Genomic DNA, 14,980 nt, shown 5'->3' on the forward strand with positions numbered 1-14,980 from the left:
AAGCAGCAGAGGGTTCGCTGCTTGCTGTGCTGTTCCCCAGTGACCCCTCCTCGCTGGATTCAGTGTGGGTCCCAGCAGACCTGTCACAGGGGCATACTCCCAACCCACTCCCCTTCCCCTCTCCTCTCCTCCCCAGAGCCAAACACCTCCCCTCCCTGCTGTAACCCAGTCCCCTTTCTCCCCTAACCTTATGTCCCAGTCTCAACAGACACCACCGCTTAAAACGCAACCCCCACCTTTTCCATTCTTTTCAATGGGAAAATTGACCCCCGCATAACACGTTTTCACTTACCAGGATCATTTTCTGAAACATATCTACAGGGTTAAATGAGGAATTACAGTATTGAAAAAGACAAACTAGCAGAGGATGGTTTCGATCCATCGACCTCTGGGTTATGGGCCCAGCACGCTTCCGCTGCGCCACTCTGCTGACAGGCTAGAAAGCAGCATGACCAGTTCACAGGGAGTGCTTGCTCAGTGTCATGCAGAGAGCTGCCGCCAGGGGATTTTCAGAGCTCTACAGGGAGGCGATTGTCCGCGTGTCCCTGGATCTGAACAGGAATCTGCTCCCTGCGCTCTTCGCTGCCTTCTCCCTCGACAGAACCGGCCCGTGCCCTGGGCTTTCCACTTGCTAGGACCCACCCCGCCCCTGCCCCTGCCCCCTCTCCGGGCTGGCTCCCCCACGTATCCCAACAGCCGCCTCCCTCCCCCAGGGGCAGGGCTAAGGCTGGAGACTGAGCCGCCCGGCAGCCCTTTTATGAGCGCAGCGGAGCCGCGGCCGGGAGCCCTGCGCTGGTCGATTCCAGCCCTGCAGCCCGCAGCGCGCCTGGGGGGCGCAGACACGCGTGGGGCGGACACGCTCCTGGTGGAAGGGGTCCAGGCTGCCTGGGCTGCCCCCTGTCGGCTCCCCGCGGCCGGAGACTGGCTGCTCGGCCGTGGGCTGCAGGAGGGGGTCGAAATGGAGGAGGGGCAGTCTGAAGTGGGTTGCTTGGGAGCAGGGTGAATCCCAGAAATGTGGGGAGCTGGGGCCTGGCCTCGACTCGCCCCATCACTTCATCCTGGGATCTTGGGTTGTCTCTGGAAAAGCTGGTCCCCCTTTCACCACCCCCTCCAGGGCTCAGCCCCACAGAGCCTGCCGGGGAGTTTGCAGCTCCAGATGGGCCCAGAAATCTGTCAGCTGGGAGGTTGTTTGCAGCAGCTTGTAACTCCCCCTCCCCCCGACTTCTTCCAGGGGCCCCCACGAGATCATGGGACCTCTTCTCTGCAAAAAGCGGCCAAAGCCGCAGTGCAGCGGCAAAGCGAGGAGCTGCTGGTAGGTGCCAGGGCCCTCTGCCCCCCAGGTTAGCCTGGGGTCACAGTGCCTGAGTGTGGTGGTGAATGCAGGTCCTGTTGGCCTCAACCAGGAAACTGCCCCACTGGGGCCCAGGGAGCTTAGGTCTGAGAAGTAGTAGGGCTGGGGGGCTGGTTTGCAGCACCCCAGGTTTTGCATCTAGTGTCCCACCCCACCGCCTGGTGTCCTGGCCACCAGGCCGGCTGCTGTGCAGGCTCTGGTGCTGGCCCTGGATCCCTCTCAGCTGCTGGTCCCAGGGCTTCTGTTGCTGGCCCCAAGGTCACTGCTGCAGGCTCCAAGCAAGGGTCCTGCGGGCTCTGCTTAGCCACCAGCCTTGCGCCCGGGGGCTGGGGCAGGGGTGCCTGTTCAGCTGCCAGCCCTGGGTCTCCACCATTGGCCTGGGGATTCCAGCTGTTGACCCCACCTCTGAGGGGCATGGACAGTGGTAAGGGGGGTGCAACTCAGCACCCCCATGCCAAAGATTGTTTCAGCACCACTGCCAGGGAGAGAGCAGGGCCAGCCTCACATGGAGCCCTTAGGGTGCAGGAGGCAGCTGGGCAGGAGAGGGTCAGTCTGTGTGAGCCCAGAGTCCCAGCCCACCGGCTGTCTGGGTGCCCCAGTGATGGGGGAGCCTTTCTAACTCCTGGGGCACCTGGGGTGGAAGGGGAGGGAATGTGGGCTGCAGAGCTGGAAGGTTTGGCTCAGGGCAAGTTGGTGAGGATTTGGGGGGACCAATCCCTCCTGTGGGCAGTGTACAGCTCACCCCTACCCGATCCCTTCACTCTTCCTGGCCCAAATACATGTCCCATCCCCCATCCCAAGAGCTGGGCGGTGCATTTATGGCCCTCCCCTGTCACCGACTTGCCCTCTCCCTGCAGTGGCAGAACCGGACGGAAGCCGAGCCGCAGAAGCTGGTCGGGGAGTGGAAGGCCCTGCGAGGGTTTCTGGAGGAGCAGGAGCAGCTGCTGTTGTCCCGGCTGGAAGAGCTGGAGTGAGCCATTGTCCAGAGGCGGGATGAGGGTGTCTGCAGACTGACTGGGGAGATTTCTCTGCTTGGGGAGAGGGGAGGAGAGAAGGGGCAGCAGCCACCGAGCCAGGCCTGCAGGTCAGGCTGTTGTTGCAATGATCACGCACAGTGATTCTATGGGGGGTTCTCAGTCCTAGGCCCCACAATACTTTGCAGAACTGGGCCGGGGGCATTATCCCTGTGGGGCAGTGAGGCAGAGGGTGGGGCAGAGCCCTTCCTGATGTCACACACTGAGTCTGTGGCAGGTTCTTGGGAGGCCAAGACCTTTTCCCCTGCCCTGTTAATGTCTTGCTGCATTTGCACTTGGAGTGTGAAATCATCTCTCCCACCATGCAGAGGCCCCGAGTCAGGCTTAAGATCCTATTCACCCATGAAAATCCTCTCCCCATTAGGGCTTGTGGGTCTCTTAACACTGGCGGAATTTGACTGTCCTTGCAGAAAAATATTTTGTGTTTTTCTGGTGCTCTCAGTGGTGTCCTCCCAGCAGGTGATGTTCCCTCTAATTCTGGCCATTCACGTGCAGAATTTTCTGTCCATGTGTGGAATAATTGTATGTGCGCCAAGACATGTGTGAATGTGCACCACCAGTAGAACCACAAACCTATCTCCAGGACCATCATTGCCTCAGGCTACAAGCCTCAGAACCAGGATTCCTGGAGTTTGGAGGTTTCCAGGATTGGGGATCAGGTCCATTTCTCTCTCACACACACACCCCTTTCTGCAGCAGGGCGGACAGGTTGTTTCGGGAACTGGAGCTGGGCTTTGTGGAGCTGGAGCAGAGACTCAGCAATTTCTTTCTGACAAGAGCCCACCTACAGGATGTGCTGCTGGGATTCAGAGGTGAATGGGAGCAGAATCATCCCATCCATAGGACCGTTCAGTACAGCTGACCCAAGCCTTGTGCTTTGGGAGTCTGGGGGGTGAGTCTCCTCTGGCAAGGGCAATGCTGGCCCTGGAGCACAGTCAGGGACTCTAGTGATGTCACTGATCCCGGGCTCCCTCTCAGCCCCCAGCTCATTGGGTTGCCCTTCCCCATGGAGTAGCCCTGTGGGGTTGGGGCTGGCTGCAGCAGATGCACTGGTGGCCTGTTTGTGTCACAGCAGTTAGATCAGGGGTTGGCAACCTGCGGCACATGTGCCTTAAGTGGCACATGAGTCTATTTTCAGTGGCACGCAGGGTGGGAGCTCTGCTCCACCCCTCCTCCCCCATGCAGCGGGGCAGCACCAGCTCTGGGGACAGGCAGAAAGACTGCTGATGGGGCTGTGCACCAGCGGCTGGTGCTCTCTCCCTTCTCGGCCTACCCAACTCCATTGTAGCAGTGATCTGGGGGAAGCAGATGAGCTGCTGCTGCTGGTGGGTGAGTGGGGATCAGCCAGGCAACCTCCTTCAGTGGCTGGGATTTCGGCCACATGGCTACTCCTCCACTAGTGGCCCCAATAGGGGCTGTGAGCTGGCCTTCAGGGCTGATGCCCCAGCAGCAGGGCCAGGGCTGGAGCAGCAGTTACGGCAGCAAGACCAGGGCAGCTGTGTTGCCCAGCCAGCAGCGGGGCTGAAGGTGCCGGCAGCAGGCAGGGGTCGGCAGGCTGAGGAGGTCAGTGGCAGGGGATCATAGTTCGCTCTAAGCTGCACAGCTGCAAGACCGCACACCTGTTTTTTAAGCTCTGCTCAGAAGTTCAAAGCTCCTGCACAGGCAGGGAGCTCAGCTGATTGTCAGGGGGCAGGTAAAGGAAGCTGCTCCACTCTTGAAATGAAGCAGCTCCCAGAGCAAGTAATAAAAAGCAAGATAAGGAGAGAATAAGTGGCTAAGCAGGGGGAGGAGGAGTGGGGGAGTGGGGCAATGGGTAATTGGGAGGTAGAGTCAGAGGGGATGGGGGTTAGGAGAATCCCTTGTGCGTTGGAGAGAGAGGCAGAAACTCAGCACTCTCAAGCTTCCTGGGAAGGGGGAGGTAATGGGCTGACTGCATGGGGAAGGTGGGGGAAAGATGGGGTGGATGGGTGTTGGCATTGGGTGGAAGTAGGGAAGTAGTTTGTGCTGTGAGGTGGGGGAGGTGTGGATAATTTGTCTTTTAGCTGGGAGTTGGACAGGACAGACTACTGGTGCCTGCTACTTTGAGAAGCAGGATTTTATCCCAGCATCCACCTGGGCTGAGGGGGGCAGATTGCACAGGGGTAGGTGGGAGAGAGACTATTATTGACTTTTAAAAGTATCAACGGCACGCAGACCCATAAATAGAAGTGAATAAGTTAAATTTTGGCACGCCACTTCTGAAAGGTCGCTGACCCCTGAGTTAGATTAATAACCCGGGAGAACCTCCCCACAATCGTGAGAGCCTGAATTCTCACCTCTCCTATCCTCCCTTTCCTCTAGAGATGCTGCACCTGGAGCTGGGGAGCAACACAGTTACGTGTATGGCTCTTAGGAGTCTAGGGAGATTTCAAACCAATCCGTGTGTTAGCATCACATGGCTGGTGCCCTCCCATTATCCTCCTCAACAGTTACCCCTGCCCATACCCCATGCTGCAGAGGAAGATGGAAACCCACTTCCCGTAGGTTGCTGCCAGTCTTGCCCAGGGGAAAATTACTTCCACATTTCACTTGTGATGATCAATTAGACTCTGAATATGGGAGCAAGAACCAGCCAGCCAAGCTCCTGGCTATGTCTACATTACAGGGCTTTATTGGAAAAAGGTACGCAAATTGTGCTCTGCAATTTGCATACCTTTTTCCGATAGTTTTTTCGGAAGAGGTTTTTCTGAAATTTGGCCCATCTACATTGGGCTGAATTTTGGAAAAAAAAACCTCTTTTGGAAGAGCCCTTCTTCCTCGTGGGAGGGGGAAGACAGGGCTTCCGAAAGAGTGCGTCTGCTTTTCCGCCAAAAAAAAAAACAAAAAACAAAAAACACAACACCAGAAGAGCAGATGTGTACCATGAATGTGGTGGAGTTTTTCTAGGATACCTCTCCCGGAAAAACCCTGTAGCCTAGACATAGCCACTGACAGAGAGACAGCAATCAGTTGTATGTCACAGGACTGCTTTACCCCATCCAGTGTTGTCTTCTTCTGAAGCTTAGGAATGGTCACAGCTGAAGGAGATTTTTAAAAATCTCAAAATACACTGGCAGGAGTCCCTTCCTGTCCCCTGCCAGTTGTGGCTGAAACCCTAAAGCATGAGGGTGAGGAATGTTCTACATGGAATGGAAGTGTGCCCCAGGGTGGCTGAGCCCTTCCCCCCACCATCACCAACCATCTTCACACAGTGACACTCATACATTTGTCCAGCTTGCTCTTAAATGCAGTTATTTGCCCCCTCACAACCTCCAGAACCTCACCCCTCTGATGGTTAGAAACCTAATTTCCAGCCTGAAGTTGTTCAGGGCAACTTTACAGACACTTGTTCTTGGGCCAGTCTGGCCCTTTTGCTTCAATAGCTTTTCAGCCTCCTGAATATATACCCCTCCCCCAAGCAACATTTTTTTTTTGCTACCCCAAACAAGCCACACTCTGCCAGTCTCCTCTTGTAGAACAGACCTTCCATTACCTAGTGGCTCTTCTCTGCAGCTCTTCCAGTTTACAGTTCTCTTTCTGGACCATGGGTGACCAGAGCTGCACACAGTTTCCCAGATGACATGTTGCCGGTGCCCTGTACAATGTAGGGATGTAATAGTGTAGTTGATTAACTGATAAGCAAAAGCTTATAGGTTAATGCTATAGACTACACACATTTCCCTCTCCCCGCCCTTGGCAGTAAATTTTTTAGCAGCCTGGCTCAGTTCTGGCTCACTCGGTCCAGGAGCTCAGACCCCCACTTAGACAGGGGCTGCTGCCACCCCACGCTGCTGCCTCTTTATCAGAAGCAGCAGCACTGGGCAACAGGCAGCCTGTCCACAAGGGGATCTGGCTCCCCTCGTGGACCAGCTCCCACCTGGCACCCTGCACTGCTGTCTCTGATGCAGTGCCTGCCAGCCCCACCCTTGGACAATAGAATGGTCGACAAACCGATAAAAATTCATGAGGTTACGCGACTATTCAGTTAACCGATATTTAACATCACTAATTCAGGTCCTTCTCATGGGGTTGCTAGTAACAAATTAGGTAATGAGTTGTGGAGAGACACAAAGGGGACAACCAGTGTTGGGGGAAACATAACCCTCCCATGTGACTAATCCCCACCTCCACACTATCCCTGCCCTTCCCCATCCATCCCACATTTCCTGGTGGGGGGCTCTGACCTCTTCATTTAACTTCAGACATAGAAGCAGGAAGTAGGGCTGTAGGAGGTGAGGGATGCTGCAGCACCCTCAAGATCTGGGCATCCCAGCCACCTGCCCCTCCTACCCAGGTTTCCAGCCACCAGCTGGGCCTACTGTTCTGCACACAATGTTTTAAAATTCTGCCAATTATGTCAAAAAATGTGGAGTGACCGGCACGGCAGAGGAGAACACAGACTACTGGCTGCATGGTGCTGGGTGACTTTTCTCTCAGTAAGATACAGCCAGCCTCCTTGAGATGAACAAAACTGCTGAGAAGTGGTTTTTGCACACTTCATCAACAGGAAACATTTCAAAGCTCTTTTTCCTCTCCTGTGTGTTAGAATGAACTCTTTCTTTAGGGAAGATGTGAACAAATTGGAGAAGGTCCAGAGAAGAGCAACAACAATGATGAAAAGTCTAGAAAACAAGACCTGCCAGGGAAGATTGAAAGAACTGAGGGTGTGTCTTGAGTTTGTTCAGGAAAAGAGAAGACTGAGAGGGAACACGATAACAGCTTCCAAGTGCCTAAAAGGTTGTGACAAGGAAGAAGGAGAATAATTATTCTCCTTAACCTCTAAGGATAGGACAAGAAACAATGGGCTTAAACTGCAGCAAGGGAAGTTTAGGTTAGACATTCTTAGGTGTCCTAGGTGCCAGGGTGGTTAAGTGCTGGAATAAATTGTCCAAGGAGGTTGTGAAATCTCTGTTACTGGAGTTTTTAAGAGCAGGCTAGACACACACCTGTCAAGGATGGTTTAAATGGTGCTTGTGTTTGTGTTTATTAAAGATTGAATCTAAGCATGGTAGAGAACAATACAAAAACCGAAACTCCATTGTAAACAAGCACAAAATCAGAAATGACATTGGAAATGGAAAACAAGCAAGCAATGTTCCAGTTCTGATCCCTGAACACAGAGTCTAAACTACCCATGAAAATCCTCTCCCCACTAGGGCTATGACTATAGTCGCAGCTTCTTGCTCAAGTACGGCCGTTCTTGTGCAAGAATCCGCAGCGCGTCCACACTGCCCGCCCGCTCTTGCGCAAGGAAATGTACAGTACGGCATGGTAAGAGAGGGCTTCTTCCACAAGCGCTATGCTCTTTTTGATCAGGTGTAAGCTCTCTTGCACAGGAGCTCTTGCACAAGAAGGCAGTGTGAATGCTTGGCAGGGATTTCTTGTGCAAGAAACCCCTACGGCTAAAATGGCCATCAGAACTTTCTTGCGCAAGAGAGCATCCACACTGCCATGGGCGCTCTTGCGCAAAAGCACAGCTCGCACATGGCAGTGTGGACGTTTTCTTGCACAAGACTTCTTGCACAAGAAGCCTTGCGCAATATGTTCTTGCACAAGAAGCTGCCGGTATAGACATAGCCCAGGGGACTTGGTCCCAGAGCCCAGCCATGCCCACCACAACTCAGCTGGTGACCCAGGGGTTTGTTCCTGCTTGGCCCTGCTATGTGTCAATTCAAGACCTCTGTCCCAGCAACAGAGAAGTGAGCATCCTACAGGTACACAATATAATTTCCAAAGCCAGTTTTGCCAAGTGAAATGCAAACCCGGAGTCTCTTAAACCAACCAGGGAATGGAGCTCACTGCTTATTGTCTTATTGGCAGGTGGAAGATGTTAACACTATGAATAGTTTGGGGACAAACCAGGGCTCTCTGGGATAGAATCATAGAATCCTTGTACACTAGAACTGGAAGGGACCTTGAGAGGTCATCGAGTCCAGTCCCCCGCCCTAACGACAGGACCAAGGACTGTCTAGATCATCCCTGACAGGTGTCTGTCCAGCCTGCTCTGAAATATCTCCAGTGATGGAGATTCCACAACCCCCCTTAAGTAATTTATTCCAGTGTTTCACCACCCTGACATGTCTAACCTAAACCTTCCTTGCTGCAGTTTAAGCCCATTGCTTCTTGTCCTAGCCCCAGAGGCCAAGGAGAACAAATTTTCTCCCTCCTCTTTATAGCACCCTTTTAGATACTTGAAAACCACTATCATGTCCCCTCTCAGTCTTCTCTTTTCTAAACTAAACAAGCCCAGTTCTTTCAGTCTTCCCTCATAGCTCCTATAGCATAGCTGGGATGTATGCAAAGGTGTGACTGTAGGTAGCCAGGGAAATCTGCAGGGTTTACAGCACATGCTGCACGGGTCCTGGCCGTCCAGGACTGTATTTATCAGCCTCCTTTCTGACAAACTGACCGCAGGCAGTTCAGTCAGTGACAGCTCCCTCGTACGCCCGAGCCATAGTTGGCAGGGAAATCCGGTGCCTGCAAAGCGACACATTGCACCAGATTCGCATGTGCTCCCCCCTTTCGCCCACCCCACGGGAAGCTCCTGCCCCCTTCGCTGCCAGAGCCCGAGTCTCCTCGGGGCTATGGGGGTTCCCTGGCCGGGGCTGGATCCCTCGCGTGTCCCAGCCCCCCACGAGGGGCAGGGCCAGGCCCAGGAAGGGACCGCCCCTTCCTGCCGCCCCAACCCGGCAGCTCTTTGTGCGCGCAGCGGAGCCATGGCCGGGACCGGGATCCCCGCGCGGGGGCGGCTCCAGCCCCGCAGCCCGCGGCGCAGCGCGGTGGGCCCGGGGGCAGCGCGGGGCGGGCAGGGCCCGGGGGGCGCAGACACGCGTGGGGGCGGACACGCTCCCGCCGGGCCCGGCTGCCCCCGGTCCGGCTCCCCGCGGCCGGAGAGGGGCTGCCCGGCTGGGGCTGCGTGGGGCGAGGGTCACGGCTGGGGTAGCCCCTGCGGCGGGGCCGGGGGCTGCAGGAGGGGCCGGTTCGGCTGCGGAACTCGGAGCCCAGGCTGGCGCTGGGACAGCGGGGGTGGCGTGTCAGAGCCGGGCTGAGGGGTGCAGGGAACGGCGGGGTTGGTGGGGGCAGAGCCGGGGGTTGGGACATAGCCAGTGGGGGGTCTCGGTTCAGATCTGGCCCTTTGGGGGCGAGGTTGGCTGCTTGGGATGTGGGCAGCGGAGGTGACAGCGGAGACTTTTGTGCAGGGCTCCAGCCAGTGCTGCGGCAGAAGCCAGCAGGGAGCTAGTTAAAGGGCTGGCGAAGACCCAGGTGGCAATAGGACAGTACTGTACCTAGGCGAATTTGTAAGTTACTTTCGCTGCTGGGGGCAAGCCAGGGCCTGTTTGGAGCTGGGGGGCTGGCAGCACCCAGCCACTTCCCCACAAGGCCCTGCATTTCCCCTGGAAAACCTAGTCCCCCTTTCACCAGCTCCTCCTGCATTATCCTGGGTGATGCTGAACTAGACCAGGGTGTGACCACCCCGTCCTCCTTGAATTCAAGGAATTCTCAATCCTTGAGGAGATTCATGGCACTATTATGGTCCCAGAGCTATCAGGGCCTAGAAACTAGAGTCCATAGGGTCTCCCTTATGCATGGGGCAGTAAGGCCCAACAGCCATAGCCAAGGACAACCCATTGCCACCTAGGGGTGGAAGGCAGCCTGGACAGGGTACCCAGGTTCTCCCCACTGTTCTAAGTTCCAGTCCAAGGTCCTGTGAGTGGTGAAAGTCTCAGTCACTTTGGCTACGTCTACACTGGCACCAGTTTTCCGTTATAAGTATTTCCGGAAAAAGCACGTCTACATTGGCAGGATGCTTTTCCGGAAAAGTGTCCATGGCCAATGTAGACGCGCTTTTCCGGAAAAAAGCCCCAATCGTCATTTTCGCGATCGGGGCTTTTTTGTGGAAAAGACTACTGTGCTGTCTACACTGGCCCTTTTCCGGAACAGTTTTTCCGGAAAAGGACTTTTACCCGAACAGGAGCAGCATAGTTTTTCCGGAAAAACACTGACAATTTTACAGTAGATCGTCATTTCTTTTCCAGAAAAGCAAGCGGCCAGTGTAGACAGCTCGCAGCTTATTCCGGAAAAGCGGCTGCTTTTCCGGAATAAGTGGCCCAGTGTAGACACAGCCTTTCTGTCATGTCCCTTGTAGTTATGGTCTGGGTCTGCATGTGGTCCTGGCACCTGCTGTCAAGGGCTCTGGTGCTAGAGCCTGCAGAGAACATTCTTTCTCTTCAGCTGTCAGCCCAGACTGAGTTAAGCTGCTGCCTTTTATATGCCTGCTACTTTTGGAGCATGCCCAGTAGGACATGGTGGGTGTGGCTTCCATAGCCGGTGCTGCAGAGTTCACCCAACCCAGTCTAGTGGGGGGACAGATGCAGGAGGGTTGATTGCAAATCATCTGAATTCCAGGGACTGTGCAGGTATTTGTGGTGCAGGATGGGCCCTGAAATCCAGCAGCTGGGAGGTTGTTTGCAGCAACTTGTAAACCCCTCGCCCCCATCCCCTGCTTCTTCCAGGAGCCCCTACAAGAACATCTGGCCCCTCTGAGAAAAGAGAGAGAAGCAGCCAAAGCTGAGGTGCAGTGGCAAAGCGAGGAGCTGCTGGTAGGTGCCTGGAGCCCTCCTGCCCCTCAGGTTAGCCTGGGGTCACAGTGCCCTGAGTGTCTGGTGAATGCAGGGCCCAGCCTGCTGGCCTCAGCCAGGGACCTGTCCCCACTGGGACCCAAGGAGAGGGCAGGGCTAGTCACGTGGTGCCCTTCAGGTGCGGGAGGTGGCTGGGCAGGAGAGGGTCAGTCTGTGTGAGCCTAGAGCCCTTGCCTATGGGCTGTTTGGATGTCACAGGGACAGGGAGCGTTTCTAGCACCTGGAGAGGGGAGGAAGGAGAAAATGTGTGGGCTGCAAAGCTGGAGGGCTTGCCTTGGGGCAAGCTGGTGAGAATTTGGGGAGATCAGTCTCTCTAGTTAGCAATGAACCGCTCACCTCTGCCTCGATCCCTTCACCCTTCCAGGCCTAAATATATGTCCCATTCCCCAACGCAAGTGATCCTGTGCTCTGGCAAATGACCCCCCACCCACGACTGCCAGGGGGCGGTGTTCTCTGTAAGCTGTGTGGCTGCGCAGGAGAGATGCCAATGCCGCCCCATGGATTTGCAGAGAGCCTGTGCCCAGGTTTTGTGTTTCTCTTGGTGCTGCACATTTGCACGTGCTTTGGTGCACATAAAAGAAATTCAGAAGCAGCGAATAGTCCTGCAACGCCTTAGAGACTCACAAGAAATGTAGTCTCATGAGCTTTCATGGGCACAACCCACAAAGTTCATGATGCATGGGATTAGCGGGAACATTGCTGTGGGCGGTGCATTTATGGCTCTCCCCGGTTACTGACTCGCCCTCTCCCTGTGGTGGCAGAACCGGACGGAAGCCGAGCGGCAGAAGCTGGTCGGGGCATGGAAGGCCCTGCAAGGGTTTCTGGAGGAGCAAGTGCAGCTGCTGCTGTCCGGGCTGGAAGAGCTGGAGCGAGCCATTGTCCAGAGGCGGGATGAGAGGTTCTGCAGACTGTTCTGGGAAACTTCCCTGCTCAGAGAGAGGGGAGGAGAGAAGGGGCAGCAGCCGCTGAGCCAGCCCCTGCAGGTCAGGCTGTTGTTGCAATGATCACACGCAATGTTTCTATGGGGGGTTCTCAGCTCCAGGCCCCACAGCACTTTGCAGAACTGGGCTGGGGCCCCGTGGGACAAGAGAGGAGTGAGGCAGAGGTAGGGGCAGAGCCCTCCCCGAGATTACACAATGAGTCTGTGGCAGAGCCTAGGATGGGACGTGGGTGCTGCAAGGCCAAGACTTTCTCCCCTGCTCTGCAAATCTCCGGCTGCATTTGCACTTGGAGGGTGAAATCCCCTCCCCCACCATACAGAAGCCCCGAGTCAGGCCTAAGGCCCCGCTCACCCTGGGTTAATGGGTTACTGCAGTCGGGGGCCTTGTGGGGTCTCAGCACTGGAGGGAATTCGACTGTCAAGGCAGAGAAACGTTGTTTTCCTTTGATGTGCCTGGGGAGAAACTTCCCCCTGTGGCCACCTCCCCACAGGGCTGGCTGGGGCTGTGGAGAGCAGCTGTCCCCATGGAGGGGAGGGGGAGATGGCAGCCGCTCTCAGAACAAGACCCCCAGTGTTGGAAATTCCCCAAGTGCCAGAGGCTCCAGTGGGGATTCCCCTGCGGGGCAGGAGGGTCCCAGCCTGGGACAAGGCCTCTGACTGCCTCTTCTGTCTCCCTCTCTAGGGCACTGGCAGTGCTGGGGGCAGGTAAGTCCTGGTCTCTTTTCACTCCCCCTCATGCTGTGTTAGGTCTGGTAACTGCCCTGAATGTGCAGCTGCCCCCTGCCCGTGCAGTGTGACACGCTGGCTCGGAGCCTGGGATCTGTCTCCCCTAGCGGCTGCCTCAGCACAGGGCAGGGCCTGGCCTTATCGGACAGCTAATGAGGTCCCACCAGGGCGGTCAGGCACATGGGCCACAAGCCAGACCCAGCCTGCCTGGTGTATTTATGTGGCCCCATCCCGTGTTCAGAGCCTGCAGGCTCTCGATTCACATCGTTTTAAAAGTAGGTTTCTAGCTCTCCTGCTTACAGAGCAACCCTCCCAAATAGACACAGAGACAACATTGCCTTCCTGAGTCTGCCAGCAGCCTGGAACGGCAGCTCAGAGTGGCGCGAAGGCCTCTCTTCTCTGAACTGAAATGACAACATTTCAGTATCAACATTCAGTATCCCATGGGGAGTCCCTGGCGTGGAGTGAGAGGGGGTGGGAGTGAAGCCCTGGAGGGCTGCGAATGAGGGATTGTAAGGGGGGAAGGGAAGAGGAGAGTCTAAAGGACAAGGAAGCAAGAAAGCAAAATGGGAAAGGAAATAGGAGGAGCCACAAGTTGGGGGGGAGGGGGCTGTTTTCCCACGCAGAGATACTGCGACAGTAAAGGACTTAACAAATAACATTTTATTTCCCGTACAAAGGGCGGAGTCTCCATTCATGGGTGTCCCACAGCAAGCAGTGAGTCTGCACTGGGAATGAAGCAGGGCACTGAACCCTAAGTCGATGCCCTGGGCCAGTGACTGTAGCGGATGGTGCAATCCGGCGTCCTCTCCCAAATGAGTCAGACACCCCTGGGTTACTGCATGAGCTGAAGGTCGCAGGGTTTTGGTGTTCACGGGCTCACGTTCATTCCCTGCTGAAGACTTGGTCTCTGTCTGTGTCCACCTACAGCATTTTGGGACACACCCACTCTTTGGGCTGTGTCCCTTCCCTTTCCAGGTACTTGGTGCCTCTTGCTACTGGAACACCCCAGCGTGGGAGATGGCTCAGCTCCCCACAGAACCAGAGCATCCCAGAGAAAGCTCCTGAACCCATTTCCATTCCTTGCCCCAGTGTTTCCCCCATGTCCCGTCTCTCTGGGCCCATGGAGGCAGCTGGCCCACCAGAATAGAGACCCTCTCAGGCTACACACCTTAGATCCATGTTTGCTGGAGTTTGGGGGTTACTGGGCTCAGGGACCAGGCCCATTTCTAACCCCTCCTTTCCGCAGCAGGGAGGATGGGACGCTTTGGGAGGCAGAGCCGGAGCCGGGCTTTGCGGAGCTGGAGCAGAGATTCAGCGATTTCTCTCTGACAAGTGCCCGCCTGCAGGAGGTGCTGCTGGGATTCAGAGGTGAATGGGAGTCTGGGGGCGGTGTGTCTTCTGGCGAGAGTGGCCCTGGCCCTGGGTGGAGTCAGGGACTCTAGTGATGTCACTGACCCTGGCTCCATCTCACACTTCCCCATTGAGTAGCCCTGTGGGGCTGGGGCTGGCTGCAGCGGCTGCACTATCAGCTTTGGGCTGTGTCACATTGTAGCTAACAGCAGTGACATTAATAAGCCAGGGGAGCCTCCCCGTGAGTGCGAGGCCTAAATTCTCACCTCTCCCATCCTCTCCTTCCCCTAGAGACCCTGCACCTGGAGCTGGGGAGTGACACAGGTACGTGTCTGGCTCTGATGGGCCCTGGGGAGATTCCAGACCAGTCGCCGTGTTAGTGACGGGGCATCACGGCCTCCAGCCCCCATGTGCACCCGGAGGCTGTGGAACGACGTGCAGCAGCGTGAGCCCCGCGGCTGATTCCTGCTGCCACGTCTGACAGGGATTCCCAGTGAATCCAGATCCCAGGGGAGTGTGTCCCTTTGGGGAGAGGAACGGCGCCTGAGCGGTGGGGAATAGGGCGAGGCAAGGACGTAGTAAACGTACCCTGTCGTCTCTGAAAGCTTCAGCAAGGGACTGAAAATGGCCAGGTGGAGACATAAGAGGCTCATGGGTGGATCCCAGCTGTGCTGTGTGTAGACTGACTGGCTGAGTGAGGGGTCTGTGTGAAATTGCTGCCTGGCACAGCAGGGGTTAAAGAAAACCTGTGGGTTCAGCTAATCCTGCCCAGTTATACCTGTGACCAGGCTGGTCCCTAGGGGAATGCAGGACCTGGGACCCCTCCTCCATCCTGCCCCTGTCTCTTCCTGCTCCTGCTCCTGTTCCACCCCTACCCTCCACTCCTGCTCTGCCCGCACGTCATTTCTTCTCCCAAGCC

The 14,980-nt window shown here is 55.9% G+C and overlaps 1 protein-coding gene and 1 non-coding gene across 8 annotated transcripts in view; one reads left to right on the forward strand and one right to left on the reverse strand.

Annotated features, from left to right (window-relative positions):
* Positions 1 to 358: 358 nt before the first annotated feature.
* Positions 359 to 430, reverse strand: TRNAM-CAU (transfer RNA methionine (anticodon CAU)). Its single transcript has one exon. It is a non-coding gene; the product is annotated as a tRNA-Met (tRNA).
* Positions 431 to 9,059: 8,629 nt separating this feature from the next.
* LOC102455421 (uncharacterized) overlaps positions 9,060 to 14,980 on the forward strand; it is a 35,483-nt gene continuing 29,562 nt past the window's right edge. For all 7 annotated transcript variants that reach the window (XR_012897422.2, XR_012897425.2, XR_012897421.2 and 4 more), the window contains exons 1-6: positions 9,060 to 9,182; positions 10,917 to 11,003; positions 11,804 to 12,025; positions 12,665 to 12,687; positions 13,958 to 14,079; positions 14,353 to 14,385. Coding sequence is in view for 1 of the 7 variants with exons in the window: in XM_075907132.2 (XP_075763247.2) it covers positions 9,120 to 9,182; positions 10,917 to 11,003; positions 11,804 to 12,025; positions 12,665 to 12,687; positions 13,958 to 14,079; positions 14,353 to 14,385 (550 nt within the window). In the remaining 6 variants the exon portion in view is untranslated. The remainder of the gene's footprint in view (positions 9,183 to 10,916; positions 11,004 to 11,803; positions 12,026 to 12,664; positions 12,688 to 13,957; positions 14,080 to 14,352; positions 14,386 to 14,980) is intronic.

This window comes from Pelodiscus sinensis, chromosome 22 (genome assembly GCF_052426305.1).
Source record: "Pelodiscus sinensis isolate ZL-2025 chromosome 22, ASM5242630v1, whole genome shotgun sequence".
NCBI classification, from domain to species: Eukaryota; Metazoa; Chordata; order Testudines; family Trionychidae; genus Pelodiscus; species Pelodiscus sinensis.